Below are 20268 nucleotides of genomic sequence, written 5' to 3' on the forward strand. Positions count from 1 at the left end.
TGGTTTTGGGATGTGAGAGGAAACATAGGAGAAGATATACATTCCATGCAAATAGTATTCTGACATATTTTGGACCGTGTACCCAGCACTGAAAGGTAAGAATGCTATCCACTAGGAAAAAACGCATCACAGCAAAGAGAAATGACATGGGGCAGTTGTATCGTAGGAAACTGCAATGTTTACTTTAGGTTGCCTTAGGTTTACTTTACTTCACAGGTTCTCTTTAAAGCGGAACTGAAAAGTCTTTCAAACATATGTTTCACTTACCTGGGGCTTCTGCCAGCCCCCTGCAGCCGACTTGTGTCCACGCCGTGACCTACAGATCTTCTGTTTCCACGGTGCTGCTCACTTTCACTTCCCCTGGCCGCATGCATTCTCATTGACGCTGTCATCGCCGGGAGCGTACTGCGCAGGTGCAGTAGAGATTTTCTGGTAATGCACCCGCGCAGGACGCTCCTGGCCATGGGAACGTGTACGATGATACATGTGGCCAGGGCGCAGTGGAGGTCGACTTAGAAGTCGGCTTCCACTACGAGGAGAAAAGTGAGCAGCGGCGGAGGAACAGAGGATTGTTATGTCGTGGGCACAGGTCTGCTGCAGGGGGCTGGCAGTGGCCCCTTGTAAGTGAAGCTTTTTTTTTTTTTTTTTTTTTTAGACCTTTCAGTTCCACTTTAAATTATTTAGCAAGATCTAACCTTTTAATGTGCTGTAAACTCTGCACCAGTCATGTGGATTTGATAAGTTGTGTTGTTATCAAGGCATAAATAGATTTAACATATCTTTTACTTTCCATGGGTCCCTTTAAGTCGCTGCATTATTCCAAGAGGTATCGTGCTATGGCCTAGTGAATATGACGTAAATGAAATGTTTGCTATGTTTCTTGTACCTACTTCAAGGAAGTGACTCAGCTCTTCTTTGTGATAATCTATTCCTAGACTTTGCTTTGTTTACTCTGTTTATTGTACATTGTATTTTCAACCTTAACTGTAACTGAATAACACTTGCTGTACCAGATAAATGACAGCCACAGGTACACTATATGAGCTGGTCTTTTAAGAAGTTCTAGATTCATTTCAGCAGTTTGATCTAGTGTTTGATTTAAAGAGAGTCTGAAGCGAGAATAGATCTCGCTTCAGACCTCATATATATAGCAGGGGCACGTGTGCCCCTGCTAAAACGCGGCTATCCCGCAGCTAAACGGGGGTCCCTTACCCCCCAAATCCCCTCCGTAATGCAGGGGAGCGCTTCCTGGTTGGGGCAGGGCTAACCGCCGCAGCCCTGCCCCACGCGCGTCTGTCAGCGCGTATCTCCGCCTCTCCCCCGCCCCTCTCAGTCTTCCTTGAGGCAGGGGTCACACTTACCGGCTTTCGTACGCGTTTTCTGCACAGAAAAACTGACTTCAACTAAGAACTCATGTTAATCAATGAGCTAGGTCACACTTTAATGCAGATTTCGCATGCAGAAAAAAAACTGACATCTTGCGCACTTTGTCAGTTTTCTCTATAAATTACATTAGCTGTTGTAAGGTAGAGGTCACATTTGTCTTTGTTTTCTGAAAAGTGTAGAAACTGAAAGGCAAGTGTGACCCCTGCCTCACTGAGAGGGGCGGGGGAGAGGCGGCGATGCGCCGCTGATAGACGCGCTGGGAGGCAGGGCTGCAGCCGTTAGCCCTGCCTCCAGGAAGAGACAGCCAGCGACCATTTTCCGACCAGCTTTTGCGGGGGGTGGGTTGGGGGTGAAGGGACCCCCGTTTAGCCGCGGGATAGCGGCGTTTTAGCAGGGGCACACGTGCCCCCTGCTATATATGAGAGCTGAAGCGAGATTTAGTCTCGCTTCAGTGTCTCTTTAAGCAGCAATACATAAAATATGCAAAAATGTTTCTATGCATAGCCATAATAAAAGTTCCGAAGACATAACAAAAGTTGTTTAGGTGATCTCTTTAATCAGTAACTATATACAAGATTTCTTTGCTAGCTTTCAAAACTTTAAAGTGAATCTGAAGGGGGAAGAAAAAAAACTTAAAGGGGCACTATGTCGAAAAATGTAAAATGATAGATATGTGCAAACATAGACACATAAGAAGCACATTTGTTTTCCAGAGTAAAATGAGCCATAAATTACTATTCTCCTATGTTGCTGTCACTTACAGAAGGCAGTAGAAATCTGACAGAAGTGACAGGTTTTGAACTAGCCCATCTCTTCACAGGGGATTCTCAGGGATTTATTTATTTTCAAAGGCACTTAGTGAATGGCAGTTACTCTGTCTAACTGCTAAAAAACTGTGTAGTGAGCAGGGAATCATTGTTTAACCCCCCCTGCCGTTTCAAAAAAAAAAAAAATCAGCAGGGAGGGGGGCGCAGCTTTTTTTTTTTTTTTTTTTTTAAATTTCATTTTTTTTAATTATGTAGCTAGCCTAGGGCTAGCTACATGATGGCTGCTGTGCAGCGGCATCCCCCTACCCCTTCTGACCGCCTTCAGCGATCAGAGCAAACAAGAAATCCCGTTCAGAATGGGATTTCCTGTTTGGCTTCCCCGTCGCCATAGCGACGATCGGGGTGACGTCATCCACGTCATGGTGTCGGAGGGAGTCCCGATCCACCCCTTAGCGCTGCCTGGCACTGATTGGCCAGGCTGTGCAAGGGGTCTGGGGGGGGGGAGTCGATCGGGAAGTAAAGTGCTAGCTGCGTGTAACAAAAAAAAATTATGCAAATCGGCCCACCAGGGCCTGAGAAATCCTCCTTGGTGGCTTACCCCGAACTCTGTTGGGATAACCGGCAAGGAGGTTAAATCCTTTTTAAAGAATATCTTTATAAAGAATAAAAGCCTTGCTGAGAATCCCCTATGAAGAGATGGACTAGTTCAAAACCTGTCGCTTCTGTCAGATTTCTACTACCTACTGTAAGTGACAGCAACATAGGAGAAAAGTAATTTATGTCTCATTTTACTCCGGGGAAAAAAGTACTTCTTATTTGGCTATGTTTGCACATATTTTAAATTTTTACAATTTTTCGCCATAGTGCCATAGTCCCCCTTTAAGCAGAGGGAAGGCTCTGGGTCCAATGGAGCCTTCCCGTTCCTTTCCTAATCCTTTGGTTCCCCCTTTTTAAATCTCTCACCGCGGGAGGTTTTGGAAGTCTTTTTGGGAGCCTGAGTGCTCCCTAAGAAGGTACTGTACTGTGCATGCGCAAGAGAGAGCGTTCACGTGTGCGGCCTTTCTTCTAGAGCCCAAGTGCTCCCGAAGACTTCTGAAGCCCACCTGCAGCGGAAGAGAGCGGTCGGAGACTGCTAACAGAAGCTAACGCAGGAATGACGGGGCTAGGAGGAGAGGAAAGGGAAAGGCTCTATAGGACCCAGAGCCTTCCCTCTCCTAAGGTAAGTATCTGTTTGTTTGGGTTTTTTTTTGGGGGGGGGGGGGGGGGGGGGAGATGCCTTCAGACTTGCTTTAAAGAGAACCTGAACTAAAAAGTCAAAATAACCATACACAGGTCATACTTACCTCCTGTGTAGTCCACTTCTCAATCTCTTTTTTTTCCTCTCCTGCATCCCATTTGTCCACTGTGATCAATGGAATTCTCCGTCCTCCATTTTAAAAATGGCCATTACCCTCTAATAGCTTCATGGTCAGCACACTGTTAAACTGTAATATCACCCACTTGAGCCATATGCAAACATGGACATTACCTTGCACATTCAGTTGTAACTGACAGCTGCTGATACATAACTGACAGCAACTGGTATATTTCAGTTCTGACAATTATTGTCAGAACTGGAAGGGACCACTGTAAGAAGAAAATGGTGAGCCCCTGAGAGGAACTGACGGTGAGGTAAGTATGTAATATTAATTTGCTGCTATGTTTATTTTAAATCTCCTCGCTTCAGGTTCCCCAAACCTAGGTGAGATCCACTTCTGAAACTTGCCTGAAGATGAAACCCGAGGTGAAAATATCTGATGAGATAAACAATTGTATCTATCCTCCTTCTCCTAAAAATGACTTTTTTTTTTTTTTTAGATATTCCACAGTTTTATATTTAAATATATTTTTTATGTTTTTACTGTTTCATTATCTCTGCTCAATGACATATGCATTGATGTATGCCAGAGCTATTTAACCTTTTTATGTATTTCCTGCTCTCAACAGACATTTATTGACAGGAAAGTGTTTTATGGCTTTAATTCCTTATCGGTGAGGGTTATGCTATAGTCTGACCCAGTCCTGACCCGGACAGGAACTGTTATTTGCATACCTGATGTTTAACTCTTTCAGGCAGAGAAAGACATATGCATGTCTATCACATTATGTCAAATATCACCTCGGTTGTCCTTTAAAGTTTCGAAAGCAAAGAAATCTTGCACAGTTAGTCATTAAAGGTATCCCCTAAACAACTTTTGTCGTTAAGGAAAGCAAACAGGGAACAGAGGTGCCAGCAGGGTAAAAGTGGCTAAAACCTTTAACCAGTTCACCCCCAAGGGTTTTTACTCTAACGGACCAGAGCAATTTTCACTTGTCAGTGCTCCTCCCTTTTATTCCCTAATAACTTTATTACTACTTATCACAAGAAAATGATCTATACCTCGTTTTTTTCACCACCAATTAGGCTTTCTGTGGGTAGTACATTTTGCTAAGAATTTTTTTATTCTAAATGCATTTTAATGAGAAAAAAACAAAAAAGAAAAAAATCATTATTTCTCAGTTTTCAGCCATTATAGTTTTAAAATTAAACATTCTCCTGTGGATAAAACAAACACATTGTATTTGCCCAGTTGTCCCGATTATTAAACCATTTAAATTATGTCCCTATCACAATGTATGGCGACAGTATATTATTTTGAAATATAGGTGTTATTTTTCTGTTCTGGTTTTTTTTTTTTTGTTCTAGCCATAATTACAAGCCCCAATGTAATAAATTAAAATTAATTTTCCCCCATAAAATATAGATTAAAAAAAGCTGAGTCCCTAAGGCAAGTATTTATTTATTTTAAGCTGATTTTTTTTTTTTACAAGTGTTTTCTTTTGGAGGGGGAGTGTTGAGAGTGGGATTTTATTAATTTTATTACTCATGTGTATGTACTTGTAAATGTATGTATTTTGTACGTGTCATATACTTTTTGGCCACAAAATGGTGCTAGTGAACACTCGTTATAGTAAGTGTTCACTTTTTTTTTTTTACACTTTATTTAATTGTTACATTTCCTGTTTTTGTGAATGGACGTAGCCGCTGTTCGCGGTCACGTCCATTCACTCCAGGCACTGCGATTGGGTAGAGGACCGTTTGGTCCTCTTCCCCAATCCCTCAGCACGGGATCCTGATGGAAACGGCGGCCGTAGCGGCGCGCACACGGCGGTAGCAGCGGCGGGAACACGCGACTTATTAATACGTCATGTTGCCGTTAATAGGGTAAAGCATGACGTATTAATGCGTTAGGATGCCACTAAATGGTTAAAATTTGCTTGGAGGAAGCGGTGGACTTACCTCCATAAAGCAGACACGAAAGACTGTATAATAGTAATCACATTTATTATATAGTACCCCAAAAGTGCAACGCGTTTCGCAGGCCAAGTCCGCTTCATCAGGCAATAAACGTGGGGACAAACAGAATTTCAGCAGTAGCAGGAGTAGCGCCTCAGTCAGGCGCTACTCCTGAAATTTTTTCCTAGATGCATTGCATTTGTTTTTCTATGTAGCGGTCATTAACAGTTGTTAGTGTTAATCCTACAGGTCTGGACCTCCTACTGGCAGGCTTTGGACTGGTCTATCTCTTCATGGAGGATTCTCCAGATTTCCTTTATTTTCAAAAGCACTCCCTGGATGCAACAACAATGTGTAGCGCGCATCCATAAACAAGTCTCTTAAAAGTTCATGTGCAGGATCCCAATGCTTCAACCATGTGTGATGCAATCCTCCACCATAGGCACCCAATTTCAGACCGACTGGTCTGTCTGATATCTGGTGAGTCTGTCTGAAATTGGGTGTCTATGGTGGAGGATTGCATCACACATGATTGAAACATTGGGATCTTGCATATGAACGTTTAAGAGATTTGTTTATAGATGTGCGTTACACAATGTTGTTGTATCTTAAATAGGCTTCCGAAGCCTTGTTGCAGCGCACTCCTGAAACTGTTTTGAGATTTGGCTGTAGCGCTTTGATATATTTTAAACACTCCCTGAATGGTAGAGGCATACTTCAACTGCCAGAAGAGTGGGCACACAAAGCAGGCTGGCCAGTATGTTTATACTGGCCCTTTCAAGGGAGTCCTTTTTGAAAAGAATTACATTTTTGAGAATCCTCTTTAGGAGATGGACTAGTCTAAAATCTGATTTAAGCTACTTTCACAGTAGGACATGCGTTTGATGTGATGTTACGGGCGCACAACACGGCCCTATCGCATCGCATATACACTTTCACAGTGCGACGTTAAAGTCGCACCTTAGAAAATGTATTTACTATGGAACGAAAACGGCGCATGCGGAACATTTTTAAAAAGAGAAAAAAAATTACTGAGCATGTACAACACAAGTAACGCAGCAGATTCATTGCTAAACGCACAGCATGCAGCACTTTCTAATAACTCTAAACTACACACTATCGCAACGTGTGCACTGTGAATGTCGCACAGACTTTGCATTGCTGTGCGTTATTCTGCGTTAAAACATTTTATAACGTGCGACTTTAACATCACACTGTGAAAGGGGCCTTAAGAGATTTAGAGCTTTCAGATTAATAATGCCAGTGAAATGGGAAAACATAATTTAACATGCTTTTTACTTTTGGGCAACTGTGTAAGTTTGTGTGTGTGTGTGTGTGTACACACACATGCATTTTATATTTTATTTTACTATATGCATCAAACAGTGTACTTTTTTAATTGTGCTAAACAAATATACCCACAATATATACTGTAAGCAAGCATTTGGACTTTGTAAGACAACAATTTGAACTACTACTCCAGTGTATGATCTGGCATTGTATTACTACCAGTATTGTGTTGTGTATCTTATTACTTATTACCTGTAATGTGTTGTCGGTTACCCTTGTTATCATTGTCTGTAATCTTATGTATTGTACAGTGTTTGTAATGTGTTGGTGCTGTATAAATCCAATAACTAATAACAATGTAAATTTAAACCGTTTAATTATGGTATAGAAGTGCAGTGTTCTTTTATTACCCTCCTGTTTTTTCCATTTCAGAATGTGGAGGAAAAATGCACTTAAGAGAAGGAGAGTTTGAAAAGGCTCACACAGATTTCTTTGAAGCATTTAAAAACTATGATGAGTCTGGGAGCCCGAGGAGGACAACGTGTTTAAAATACCTGGTCCTGGCAAACATGCTCATGAAGTCTGGAATAAATCCATTTGATTCTCAGGAGGTGAGGATCCTTCTCTATTTCCTGTAGACTTCCAGCTAATCTCAGAATGGAACAACGCAAATTTTTAAAGAGAATCTGTAACGTCAAAACGTCCCCTGGGGGGTACTCGCCTCGGGTGGGGAAAGCCTCAGGATCCTAATGAGGCTTCCCACGCCATCCTCCGTCCCTCAGGGGTCTCGCTGCGGCCCTCCGTACAAGATGACGTCATTATTTACCTTCCCGGCTCCTGCGCAGGCGCTCTGACGGCTGTCGGCTCCGAAGTAGGCAGAAATACCCGATCGCCGTCAGGGCTGCTCTACTGCGCAGGTGCAAGTTTCCGGCGCCTGTGCAGTAGAGCGGACCCGACTGAGATCGGGTATTTCCGTGTAGTTTGGAGCCGAAAGCAGCCACAGCGCCCCCGCTGGAGCCAGCAAAGGTAAATATTGAATTGGACAGTCTGGTCTGTCGCCGGCTGTTCGGAGGGCTGCAGCGAGACCCCCGTGGGACTGAGGACGGCGTGGGAAGCCTCATTAGGATCCTGAGGCTTCCCCCACCCGAGGTGAGTAACCCCCCCAGGGGATGTTTTTGATGTTTCAGAGTCTCTTTAAAGCAAAACTTTCATTATAAATTAGAAATGGCAATTTTTGGAACTTTTGGAAAAAGAAAAAACGGCACATGCTCCCCTATGGAGAGGGAAGGCTCTGGATCCTATAGAACAGAGCTCCCCAACCCTGTCCTCAAGGCCCACCAACAGTACATGTTTTGCAGGAAACCACAAACATGCACAGGTGAGGTAATTGGTGTCTCAGTAGAGCTGATTAACTACCTCTGGATTTCCACAAGACATTCACTGTTGGTGGGCCTTGAGGACAGGGTTGGGGAACTATGCTATAGAGCCTTCTCAGTCCTCTTTCGATGTCCTCGTTCCACTCAGCCCTGTTGTATATATTGAACCAACTGGTTGAATTAGCATTCAGGGATCCTTGGAAGCCTGCACAGCATGGAGCTGCTTGTCTTCTGAAGCACTCGGGGACGCAAGTGCATCAGAAAGCTCCCAAAAGCAGCAAATTCAGATGGGGGGGGGGGGGGGGCCCGCACTTGAATTTTATTGCATAAAGGTTTATAATATGGCACTATGTTCCACTGCTATATAAGGTACCTGCATAAATGATACTATGCATGCATCAAATATTGCCAATATACTGGTTACAAAAATTAAACACCATAATATACGGTTGTTTTTAGGGAATATCTCAGTATAGTAATTTCTCTAAACAACTGGTCAATTTTCGTAACCATGTATCGGCGTTATTTGATGCATGCATGCATGCATGGTTAAAGTGGATCCAAGATGAACTTTTATTTATAGCTAGCCAGGTTACTAGCCAGAGATTTCAGAGGCAGAGGGGAGTGATTTTTTTTTTATTTTTTTATTTTATTTTATTTTTTATTGACTGAGGGGTGGAGATGCAGTTGCAGATTACCTTTAAGGCCCACTTTACATTGGCACTAAAACAAACCAGATCCTAATCAAGCCCAATCTACACGATACGATTCTTTGTGTGATTTGATTACGATTCTATTTACGATCCGATTAAACCCGACATGTCCGATCGGGATTCGATTCAGTTCGATTTGTCATTGTTTTGCAATGTCAAATCGAATCGAATCCTGATCTGACATGCCGGATTTAATCGGATCGTAATTGAATCGTACAAAGAATCGTATTGTTTAGATTGGGCTTAACAGGTGAATGATTCCTGTTAATACGAAACATTCATATTACTTCATTAGAATGGATCTGTTGAGCACATTCTGCCGAACGGACCGCAAGTTTGGGGAGCCAGCAATAATTCCGAAACGACTGATGCGCTGCATTGACCGTGTGCTAACGAAATTAATTAAAAACTGATGCCCAATAGAAATAGATCAGTTTTTGATCCGTCCAGTATGAACCGGTCCTTATTTTATGACCATATATAGTGCATGCATGTAAAATTACTGCATAATGTAAAAAGAATAACTTTAGTTGTGCTGCAATACTAGTAGTTCAGGAGTGCTGGGAAATGTAGCAGGGCTGTGGAGTCGGAGTCGGGCAATTTTGGGTGCCTGGAGTCGGAGTCGGGAAAAAATGCACAGACTCCGACTCCTAATGAATTTGTAACTGTAATTAAAATAGAAAATATGATAAAATGTTCTATTTCTCAGATAATAGTCATTAAAAATAATGTATATATACAGTATTTATACAGTAATAGCTGTGCTTAGTCCACAAAAATGAAATAAACCAATCAAAATTAGTTACTTGTGCTGCTTCAATAAAGCAGTCCCCGTACTTTTAAGATCAGATATACATATCTGATTGTGACTGTATATATGATGTGTACACAGGAATCTCTTATATATACTAAATAACATCTATGCTGTAAGAATAAAGCCTGATGTGTAGCTGTGTCACTAATAGAGATGGTCAACGAGATGGAAATAATTCTGCACTGATGCTGATTTATGCAAATGTATGCACTCCCTTTGCTGATGAAATCAAATAATTTGATATGTTGTTAAAATTTGGTTTGGTGACTACAAATTAAAGGGTAACTGAGACGGATGAAAAGTAAAGTTTTATACATACCTGGGGCTTCCTCCAGCCCCCTTCAGGCTAATCAGTCCCTCGCTGTCCTCCACCACCCGGATCTTCTGCTATGAGTCCTGGTAATTCAGCCAGTCAGCGCTGTCCGGCCGCATGCCGCTCCCACAGCCAGGAACATTCTGCACCTGCGCAATAGTGCTGCACAGGTGTAGTATGCTCCTGGCGGCGGAGTGTGTGCATGTGCACTACGCCTGACTGGCTCAAGTACCTGGACTCATAGCAGAAGATCCAGGTGGTGGAGGAGGACAACGAGGGACTGATTATCCTGAAGGTGGCTGGAGGAAGCTCCAGGTATGTATAAAACTTTAATTTCATCTGTCTCAGGTTTACTTTGTTACACAGTAGTACTATACTCTACATATGCACTCCCCACAGAGCTGCAGGGAATCCACTGAGAATGCTGTGCACATTCAACACAGAGGTGTTGTCTGTTTACAATCTCCTCATTCCCCTGCAGAGTACCTGCACATTACTCTTACATGTACCCACACTTACATTGCCTAGGGCCTGATAGATGTTCTTTGTTCCGGTTTGTACCTTTTACAAGTACTCTTACCAAGGACTAGTTTTAGTCTAAAGGGAATAAATATAGTAGTCTACATATCCTTCTCACTTCAGTTGTCTTGTAAAATTCCTAAACGTTGGCAGTTAAGAGACGAATTTCATGTTACATACTTTTAATCAACAAAATTGTAATATGCAAATTAGAGGAGTCGGAGTCGTGGAGTCGGAGTCGGTGGAATCCTAAACGTCGGAGTCGGTGGATTTTTGGACCGACTCCACAGCCCTGAAATGTAGTGTGGCATCTTTGTTTTTCCTATTTTTGGTACTACATTATGACAGCTGATTGCCTTGCCTACTAACTGAAAAAAAGAGGAGAGGAAGCAAGCGAGCTGTACTTTACTGACAACACATTTGGCCAATTAAAATGTATTCTGTCCATCACTTCTAAATAACTTTTGTATAGACTTATCTTGATTACTTTTAGAATTTGCCTTGTTCAATTTTGGGTTTAGTTCTTCCTTCTTTAATTCTAATTATGTATTTTTTTTTTTAACTCCTAGGCTAAACCTTACAAAAATGATCCAGAAATTTTAGCAATGACAAATTTAGTAAGGTAAAGTACCGTGAACAATTTTGGAGCAGTTGGTCACACTTATGTATTATGAAATGGCGCTGTTCTTGATATTTTTTTGTATCCCAAATTAAAGCAAACCTGCAATGTCCAAGAAAAAGAACGTTAGATACTTACCAAAGTAGACCATCTTGGCCCCACCGCTGCTGGCTGGACCCTCTTTATTCAGTAGCTGCTTTAAGGTAGCCATACACTGGTCGATTTGCCATCAGATTCGACCAACAGATAGCTCCCTCTCTGATCGAATCTGATCAGAGAGGCATTGTATGGCTGCCTTTACTGCAAACAGATTGTGAATCGATTTCAGCATGAAACCGATCACAATCTGTGGAGCTGCCGCCTGCCCGCCCGCCAGCTATACATGACCTGATCTGGCCGGCGCGACTCGCCCGGTCTTCCTTTGTCTTCGTCTCTGCGCTGGGTTCCGGAACGGCTGCAGCTTCACTGAACTTCCTGTCCAGGGGAAGTTTAAACAGTAGAGGGCGGTCTACTGTTTAAACTTCCTGCCGGGACAGGAAATTCAGTGAAGCCGGAGCGGAGAAGAAGACAGCGGAGACCAGGGGAGTCGCGCCGGCCGGAACAGGTAATGTATTGCTGCTGTATTGCGTCGGTCGTCGGGCATTCGAACGCCGCTATCGACGCACTCCCGACCCGCCGGCGATCGGGAAAAATCTTCCGCACGGACGGATCGACGGGAACGATTGATTGTGGACGGAAATCGATTGTTCTGTCAGCGTTTGCGTGACGATTTCACAGCAGATTCGATCACAATGATCGAATCTGCTGTATATCGGCGGGAAAATCGTTAGGTGTATGGGCCCCTTAAGTGCTACTACGCAGGCGCGGCCGTATTCATGCATGCACAGTTAAGCCACGCTCGTACACGGAGGGAAGCGTGGCCATGAGAACAAATCTGACAACCTCTTGTCTGATGTGTTCAGAGGGACCCTGCGCACGAACAGTGGGCTCCTGGATGGATCGGGAAGACTCTGGACTATACAGAGGCTTCACCACACTGAGGTAAGTATCAAGCGTTTTTTCTTGTGGAAGTTACAGATCTGCTTTAAAGTTGAAAATGCATTTGCTTTTAACTTTCACCTGCGAAGTATGGAAGTATATTCATGAATTGAGTGCAGGCACAAGAGGGCACTAGGAACCATGAGAGGGACTCCTTTAGAACGCCCCCTAAGGTATCATGAAGCCCCTTCACAGCATCTCCCACTACAGGCACAGTATAGACAAAAAAATGCACTAGAGGACCTACTGAGCATGCCCAGAGCTCAGGCCATCTTGTGCATTATTGTGGATGTGCCGTGACCCCGGAACTACTTCTGGGTTCATGGTCATCTTTGCAAAAAAATAATTAAAAGCTTTTTCATCTGGCTGACGAACGGAGCAACGTGGGACAGCGTGAAGCAGCTCGATCGACTTAGCGACGACTTTTGCTTCAGGTAAATATGTTTTGTTTATTTTTTCACAATGCCTCTTCATGTTCTCTTGGGAGGGATTTGGCGGTTGCCATATCAATTTCTTTTTTTTAATCATTGCCAGTTGCCTGGCATCTTGCTGATCACTCACTCGTCAGTATTGTATGAATCACACACCTGAAAGCATGCAGCTAATCTAGTCAAACATCAGTCAGAAACATCTGATCTGCAAGCTTGTTCAGGATCTATGGCTAAAAGTGTTTAAAGAGACACTGAAGCCACTTTAAAAACTTGGTTTTACCTGTTATTTAGCTTAAGAAATATGGTCAGTGCTAAAATGCCACATTCTCGCTGCAGAATGAGGGTTTTATAACCCCCAAATCCCTGTGTCAATCCCCGCTGATTACCGCCACTCCCTGCCCCTCTCAGTCTTCTTTCACTGAGAGGGGCGGGAGAGGCAGCGATCAGCGGAGGATTGATGCTAATGGAGGCAAAGCTACAGCGCTAAGCTCTGCCTCCCCGGGCAGCAAAATCCACGACTTTCAAAGTTCATTCTGCCATGGGAATGCATTGTTTTAGCACTGGCCATATTCCTTAAGCTAAATAACAGGTAAAAGCTTCCATATACCTCTTGCTTCAGTTGTCCTTTAAAGAGAATCTGTATTGTTAAAATCGCACAAAAGTAAACATACCAGTGCGTTAGGGGACATCTCCTATTACCCTCTGACACAATTTCGCCTCTCCCCGCCGCATTAAAAGTGGTTAAAAACTGTTTTAAAAAGTTTGTTTATAAACAAACAAAATGGCCACCAAAACAGGAAGTAGGTTGATGTACAGCATGTCCACACATAGAAAATACATCCATACACAAGCAGGCTGTATACAGCATTCCTTTTGAATCTCGAGAGATCATTTGTGTGTTTCTTTCCCCCTGCATCTCTCATGCACTGAAGTTTCAGGCTGCTCTTTTCTTCTTGCAAACAGCTTTGCCCTTGTCTGAATTTCCTCAGTATGTGAAAGCCCAGCCAGCTCAGAGGACGATATATCCAGCGTGTAAAAGATAAGAGAGCAGAGAGAAGCTGCACTAATCTAAATAATACACAGGCAGTGTGCACAGAGGGGCCTGGAAGGGGGAGTTTATAGCAGAACCACAACACTGAAGAACTTGGCACCCTTCCAGACACAGGCTGACAAGTCTGACAAGGGAAAGATACATTGATTTATTACAGAGACTGTGATAGCAGAAAGTGTTGCATTAAGCACATTAGAATAGCTTTTGGAACTTGTAGGATGATAAAAAACAGGATGCAATTTTTGTTACGGAGTCTCTTTAAGGCAGAGGATTGGCAGAACACCCAGGCAATTGGCATTTTTTAAAAAGAAAATCAATATGTCAGCCTCCATAATCTTCTGACTTCAGGTGTGCTTTAAGATTGGGAATAATTGTCTCACAGGCCTCTACCCATATGCCCCAAACCCTAAGAAACTCCTCTGGGCTTACCTTGGGTAGCTTTGATTCGGGTCAGGTTTACTATAACAGGTTGTTGGGTTCTGGCCTTCCTCCTCCCACACATTTTAGGTCAGTGTTTGGATCAGATTAGGGTAAGAATAATAGTTAAGGCCTGGGACCTGCAGTGTTTTGGCAAGCGTTTGTGGTTTGAAAAACATTCTCATTCACTTGAATGAGAATCGTGGCAATGTAAACCATTTTTTTTTTTTTATTTAACTTTTTATTGGAACTTGTTAGAAGATAATTACAACATATGAGTTTTATATTGTACCGGTAGAATTTCCTTAACCTCAAACATTCGGTGAAAAATACAAATACAGAACAAAGTAGAACATTGCATACAGTATTTGCTATATAACGTTGTTGCTAAATAGCTAAACCTTTACACATAGCTTTAGCTGTAAACAATTTTGACGCGATTTTCATTCAAGTGAATGACAGCGTTTTTCAAAATGCAAATGTTGCGCATAATGTTGAAAGTGAGTCCCGGACCAAAGAGAAACTATGTGGATCAGGGAAAAGGTTAGGGATGGTTTGAAGGGGATACATTAGATATTCTGCTGAATTTTTACACAACCTTGCTACCATTTCTGCAGTGATTATTCAAAGAATAACTTCCCTTATACACTAAACCAAAATGCTGTCATCTCCCGCTACCAAGTGTTTAACTGTATAATGACCAGCACTCCTAACCTTGGTTGGTCTGATCATTCAAATCAAACTCCTATAATACTGTTTCCTGCTTCATTCTCTTCTCCTGCAGTGACTGTGAGGCCTTGTTCACATTACAGGCGTTTTTGTTAAATTTTAAGCGCGGGCAATTTTCAAAATCGCCCTGAGAGTGGTTGTGCAATGACTCTCTATGAGAGAGTTCATATCAGAGCGGTGCGTTTGCGATCCGCTTCGAAAAGCGGTGCTTGAACCATTTTTAAGGTGTATAGGAAAAACTATAAACGCTCACAAAATCACTTTGGCAAGCGATTGCGTGAGCGTGTTTTATTTTTATTTTTTTTCCGGATCAAAAGATGAAAGCGCTCTGTAAAAGCGCTTACAAAAAACGCCCACAAAAACGAGCGAACGCACAGAAAATCACCGGAAAACTCTTTAAAAAAAAAAAAAGCCCACCGCGGACGGACACGCGAGCCGAACGCAATGTGAACAAGGCCTTACACCGTACTAATACATGGTGATGACTGCTGCAAGATGCTGCTGATCTCTGTAAACAGCTGTACAGAAACATAGTTGTAATCCCTCCAGCCTTACTGACACCATGACAGCAGGGATTATAGAGGAGATAATGAATCGGCTGTGCTGTCACAGAGTGTTATGCTTTTCCCAGCTGACAGAAGGAATAGCAGCTGTATAGTATGCTCTTTCTACTGCATTCCAGGCATTTACTTTGGCTGATTCACAGAAGGTAAACAGAAGTAAATCTCAGGAATGTAATACAAGCAGCACTCTGTACTCATGCTTACAGATTACCTGGCAAGCTCATGGTGAATCAGAACTCCTAGGAGCGTGTATGATGTTGAAAGGGATCAAAAGGTCTCCTTACTAAAATGCATTGTAAAGCAAAATTCTGCCTTCTTTAAACAGCAGGTATTTGCGATTATTCAGGTTGGAGTGAGCATTTCAGATGTCCCACAGTGCAACACTGCTGAATATGCAGATTATCCCTCTTTTTGTCCCTGATGGCTAAACACACCTCCAGAACCGCTGGAATGTGTCAGCTTGGTAATATTAGGCCTGGTGCACATCGAGCAGTTTTTGTAGCGTTTTCCAAACCGCTTCCTCCTGTGAAAACACTTGGCTAATGTATTTCAATGGGATGGTGCACACCAGCGGTTTGAAGTTTTTAGCAAACCACAAACGTAAGTCCTGCAGCACTTTTGCGGTTTGCAGAAGCGTTTCTGCCTCAATGTAATGTATAGCAAAAGCTCAAACTTCTCTGGAAAATGCTAGATCAGAGCGGTTTTCCAGGCGTTTTTGTTACAGAAGCTGTTCAGTAACAGCTTTTACTGTAACAATATTTGTAATCTGCTACACAAAAACGCTCCAGAAAACGCTAAACATGATTAGAAAACGTTTCTAAACATGCCTAGAATCGCTCTGAAATCTGCTCCAAAAACTTCTAGCGTTTTGAGGATCTGCTAGCGGTTTTGGTGTGCACTGGGCTTAACAGAGCCAAACTCGTGCTGTACTCCAAAGGCTGAAGAAACAGCAGATCACAATAGTTTTTGTTTGTTTTTATCACTATTATTTGAAAAAGAAATCAAACTATCCTTTATTTTTTTTTATAATTATTATACAAAACTTGATTGGGAGAGGCAGAAATCTCTACAATTTTCAGAAGCTTGAATGGTGTAGGATAGACTGTTTCCTGAGCTCTTTTAATATGCACATATTATGCGTGTGTTCCTCGGCCTGTTAATTAATGCAGAATTTATGTGCGTTGCCTGTTCACAGTGCCTATCAGAATAATGACATCACTGAATTTGAAAAGATTCTGAAAACAAATCACAGCAACATCATGGATGATCCCTTCATAAGGGAGCACATTGAAGGTACGTAATCCTTCTAGTTACTGTTTTACAGTGTGATCAAATTGTGGAATTGCAAATGTAGATGCATACCTTGACTTGTGCTTGAGTCATTAATAATTTCAGCTTAAAGCGGAATTAAACTCTATACTTATTTTTAAAAAAATAAAAAATAAAAATTTGTCATCCTCACAATAAACGTTCTGTAACACTTTTTCCTGTGTCCATAGCCTGGCACCAATATATTACTCTACTTTGAGCATCCATGAGTTCGCTTCTGCATCAAAAAACACAATCTCTAAAACCGCTCCAAATGTTGCAATTGTAGAGAAATACACTTCCACTTTCCCGACTTCAGAAATAATGGACTTTAGGTTCAAACAGGTACATTGTGTGTAATAATAATTATTAGGGGGGGGGGGGGGGGGGGCATCATCTTTCATTCCCACCTCCCTCTACCTGTCACACTTTACAGCATGATGTCATGCGTACTGTGTGCAAGCTCTTACCTACTTAAGGACCGTGTTAATTGAAAGCTATGCCCTGTTTTGATGGCTATCTGGCTGCCAGGGCGTAGATTTCAATACACAGACGCTGTGCTTTGTCACCACTTTCGTCGCTCTCGACGATCTCGCTGCTGTCTCCCTGCCGCAGCTCAGTCGCTCTTCCGTCTCTAAAACGACCGAGCCCTGTGAGCAGGTCAGGAGCCAATTTCTTTGGCTACTGACCCTGTCTATCAACGTAAGCGGCTTACATTGATGGGCAGGGTCAGGAGCCAATGAAAGCGGCTCCTGACCAGCTCACAGGAACTCTGCCGTCATAGAGATGGCAGAGTGGGTGGCCCAGGTTCCCGACCTGCGGCAGTGATGGCAATTGCGGAGGGTATGTGCTGCGATTCGTCGGTACTCCTCGTTGTTCCGCCATTTCTTGTACCAGCGATCTCTGGTCCTTAAAGAGATTCTGAAGTCTCAAGCAAAACGTCTTTTTATATAACAAATATGTTAGCCCTAACTATACCGCTGCATTCCTTACGCTGTACTCTATCTAAAACTCCCTGGGGGGCAATCCGGGCAGCGCGTCTGTGAGAGGCAGAGCTATGAGCCACAGCTCTGCCTCTCAGAGCGTCTGTCAGCGCGGATCGCCGCCTCTCCACCGACCCTCTCAGTCTTCCTTCACTGAGAGGGGAGAGGCAGAGATCCGCCGCTGACATACGCGTGTAGAGGCAGAGCTGAAGCTCATAGCTCTGCCTCACACGGAAGCGCACAGGGCAGCAAAATCCACGACCAAGAAAGTTGTGGATTTTGCAGGGGAGAGGGAGGGCGAGTTAGCGGGGATTTAGATAGTTTACAGCGGCGGGAATGAGGCGGTTTAGTTAGGGCTAATTTTTTTTGAGACTTCAACGTCTCTTTAAGGGGGTACTTAACCACCTTAGCGGTATGGACGAGCTCAGCTCGTCCATTACCGCCGGTGGCTGCCGCTCAGGCCCTGCTGGGCCGATTTGCTCGCTGTAAAAAGCAGCACACGCAGCCGACACTTTGCCAGCCGCGTGTGCTGCCTGATCGCCGCCGCAGCGCGGCGATCCGCCGCGTGCAGCGGCGAAAGAGGGTCCCCCCAGCCGCCCGAGCCCTGCGCAGCCGGAACAAACAGTTCCGGCCAGCGCTGAGGGCTAGATCGGAGGCGGCTGACGTCAGGACGTCGGCTGACGTCCATGACGTCACTCCGCTCGTCGCCATGGCGACGAGCAAAACGAAACAAGGAAGGCCGCTCATCGCGGCCTTCCTTGTTACTGCGGATCGCCGGAGGCGATCAGAAATATGGGTTAGGAGCAGGGCTGTGGAGTCGGAGTCGTGGAGTCGGGCAATTTTGGGTGCCTGGAGTCGGAGTCGGGAAAAAATGCTCCGACTCCTAATGAATTTGTAACTGTAATTAAAATAGAAAATATGATAAAATGTTCTATTTCTCAGATAATAGTCATTAAAAATAATGTATATATACAGTATATATACAGTAAAAGCTGTGCTTTGTCCACAAAAATGAAATAAACCAATCAAAATTAGTTACTTGTGCTGCTTCAATAAAGCAGTCCCCGTATTTTTAAGGTCAGATATACATATCTGATTGTGACTGTATATATGATGTGTACACAGGAATCTCTTATATATACTAAATAACATCTATGCTGTAAGAATAAAGCCTGATGTGTAGCCATGTCACTAATAGAGATGGTCAACGGGATGGAAATAATTCCGCATTGATGCTGATTTATGCAAATGTACGCACTCCCTTTGCTGATGAAATCAAATAATTTGATAGGTTATTAAAATTTGGTTTGGTGACTACAAATTAAAGGGTAACTGAGACGGATGAAAAGTAAAGTTTTATACATACCTGGGGCTTCCTCCAGCCCCCTTCAGGCTAATAAGTCCCTCGCTGTCCTCCACCACCCGAATCTTCTGCTATGAGTCCTGGTAATTCAGCCAGTCAGCGCAGTCCGGCCGCATGCCGCTCCCACAGCCAGGAACATTCTGCACCTGCGCAATAGTGCTGCACAGGTGTAGTATGCTCCTGGCGGCGGAGTGTGTGCATGCGCACTACGCCTGACTGGCTCAAGTACCTGGACTCATAGCAGAAGATCCAGGTGGTGGAGGAGTACAACGAGGGACTGATTATCCTGAAGGCGGCTGGAGGAAGCCCCAGGTATGTATAAAACTTTAATTTCATCTGTCTCAGGTTTACTTTGTTACACAGTAGTACTATACTCTACATATGCACTCCCCACAGAGCTGCAGGGAATCCACTGAGAATGCTGTGCACATTGAACACAGAGGTGTTGTCTGTTTACAATCTCCTCATTCCCCTGCAGAGTACCTGCACATCATTCTTACATGTACCCACACTTACATTGCCTAGGGCCTGATAGATGTTCTTTGTTCCGGTTTGTACCTTTTACAAGTACTCTTACCAAGGACTAGTTTTAGTCTAAAGGGAATAAATATAGTAGTCTACATATCCTTCTCACTTCAGTTGTCTTGTAAAATTCCTAAGCGTTGGCAGTTAAGAGACGAATTTCATGTTACATACTTTTAATCAACAAAATTCTAATATGCAAATTAGAGGAGTCTGAGTCGTGGAGTCGGAGTCGGTGGAATCCTAAACTGAGGAGTCGGAGTCGGTGGATTTTTGGACCGACTCCACAGCCCTGGTTAGGAGCGCCCTCTAGTGGGCTTTCATGCAGCCAACTTTCAGTTGGCTGCATGAAATCGTTTTTTTTTTATTAAAAAAAAACCCTCCCGCAGCTGCCCTGGCGATCTTAATAGAACGCCAGGGTGGTTAAGTGGTTAAAATTTGGTGCCTACATAAAGTTATGTAACAGAGGATAGTGCCAGGCTGCACTTGGATTCTTATTGCTCTGATTATCCATGCTGGACCGTGAGCGCGCCCACTTGATGTTGCAACATGAGTGAAGATCGGGAAGCCTTTCCAGGGTTATATGATTGTATTGTAGAGGTCCTTCCTGCAACCCCGCTGGGTGCTGCGCTTGTCTTTTTTCTCTTGTACACACAATGATTTATATACATTTCAATCTGCATAGAATTCATTTTTTTATTATATTAAGAAAAAAAAAAAAGTTTAATCCCACTTTAAGAGGGTCTAATG

General features: G+C 43.3%; 1 protein-coding gene and 1 long non-coding RNA gene across 2 annotated transcripts in view; one reads left to right on the forward strand and one right to left on the reverse strand.

Moving 5' to 3' along the window:
• The window catches only part of COPS2 (COP9 signalosome subunit 2), a 68341-nt gene that overhangs the window by 36634 nt on the left and 11439 nt on the right, over positions 1–20268 (forward strand). Inside the window, exons 8-10 of the mRNA XM_068275417.1 lie at positions 7192–7370; positions 11064–11116; positions 16538–16635. Of these exons, the coding sequence (XP_068131518.1) occupies positions 7192–7370; positions 11064–11116; positions 16538–16635 (330 nt within the window). The remainder of the gene's footprint in view (positions 1–7191; positions 7371–11063; positions 11117–16537; positions 16636–20268) is intronic.
• LOC137563225 (uncharacterized) overlaps positions 1–20268 on the reverse strand; it is a 65450-nt gene that overhangs the window by 19465 nt on the left and 25717 nt on the right. The window lies entirely within an intron of this gene.

This window comes from Hyperolius riggenbachi, chromosome 3 (assembly GCF_040937935.1).
Source record: "Hyperolius riggenbachi isolate aHypRig1 chromosome 3, aHypRig1.pri, whole genome shotgun sequence".
Taxonomy (NCBI): domain Eukaryota; kingdom Metazoa; phylum Chordata; class Amphibia; order Anura; family Hyperoliidae; genus Hyperolius; species Hyperolius riggenbachi.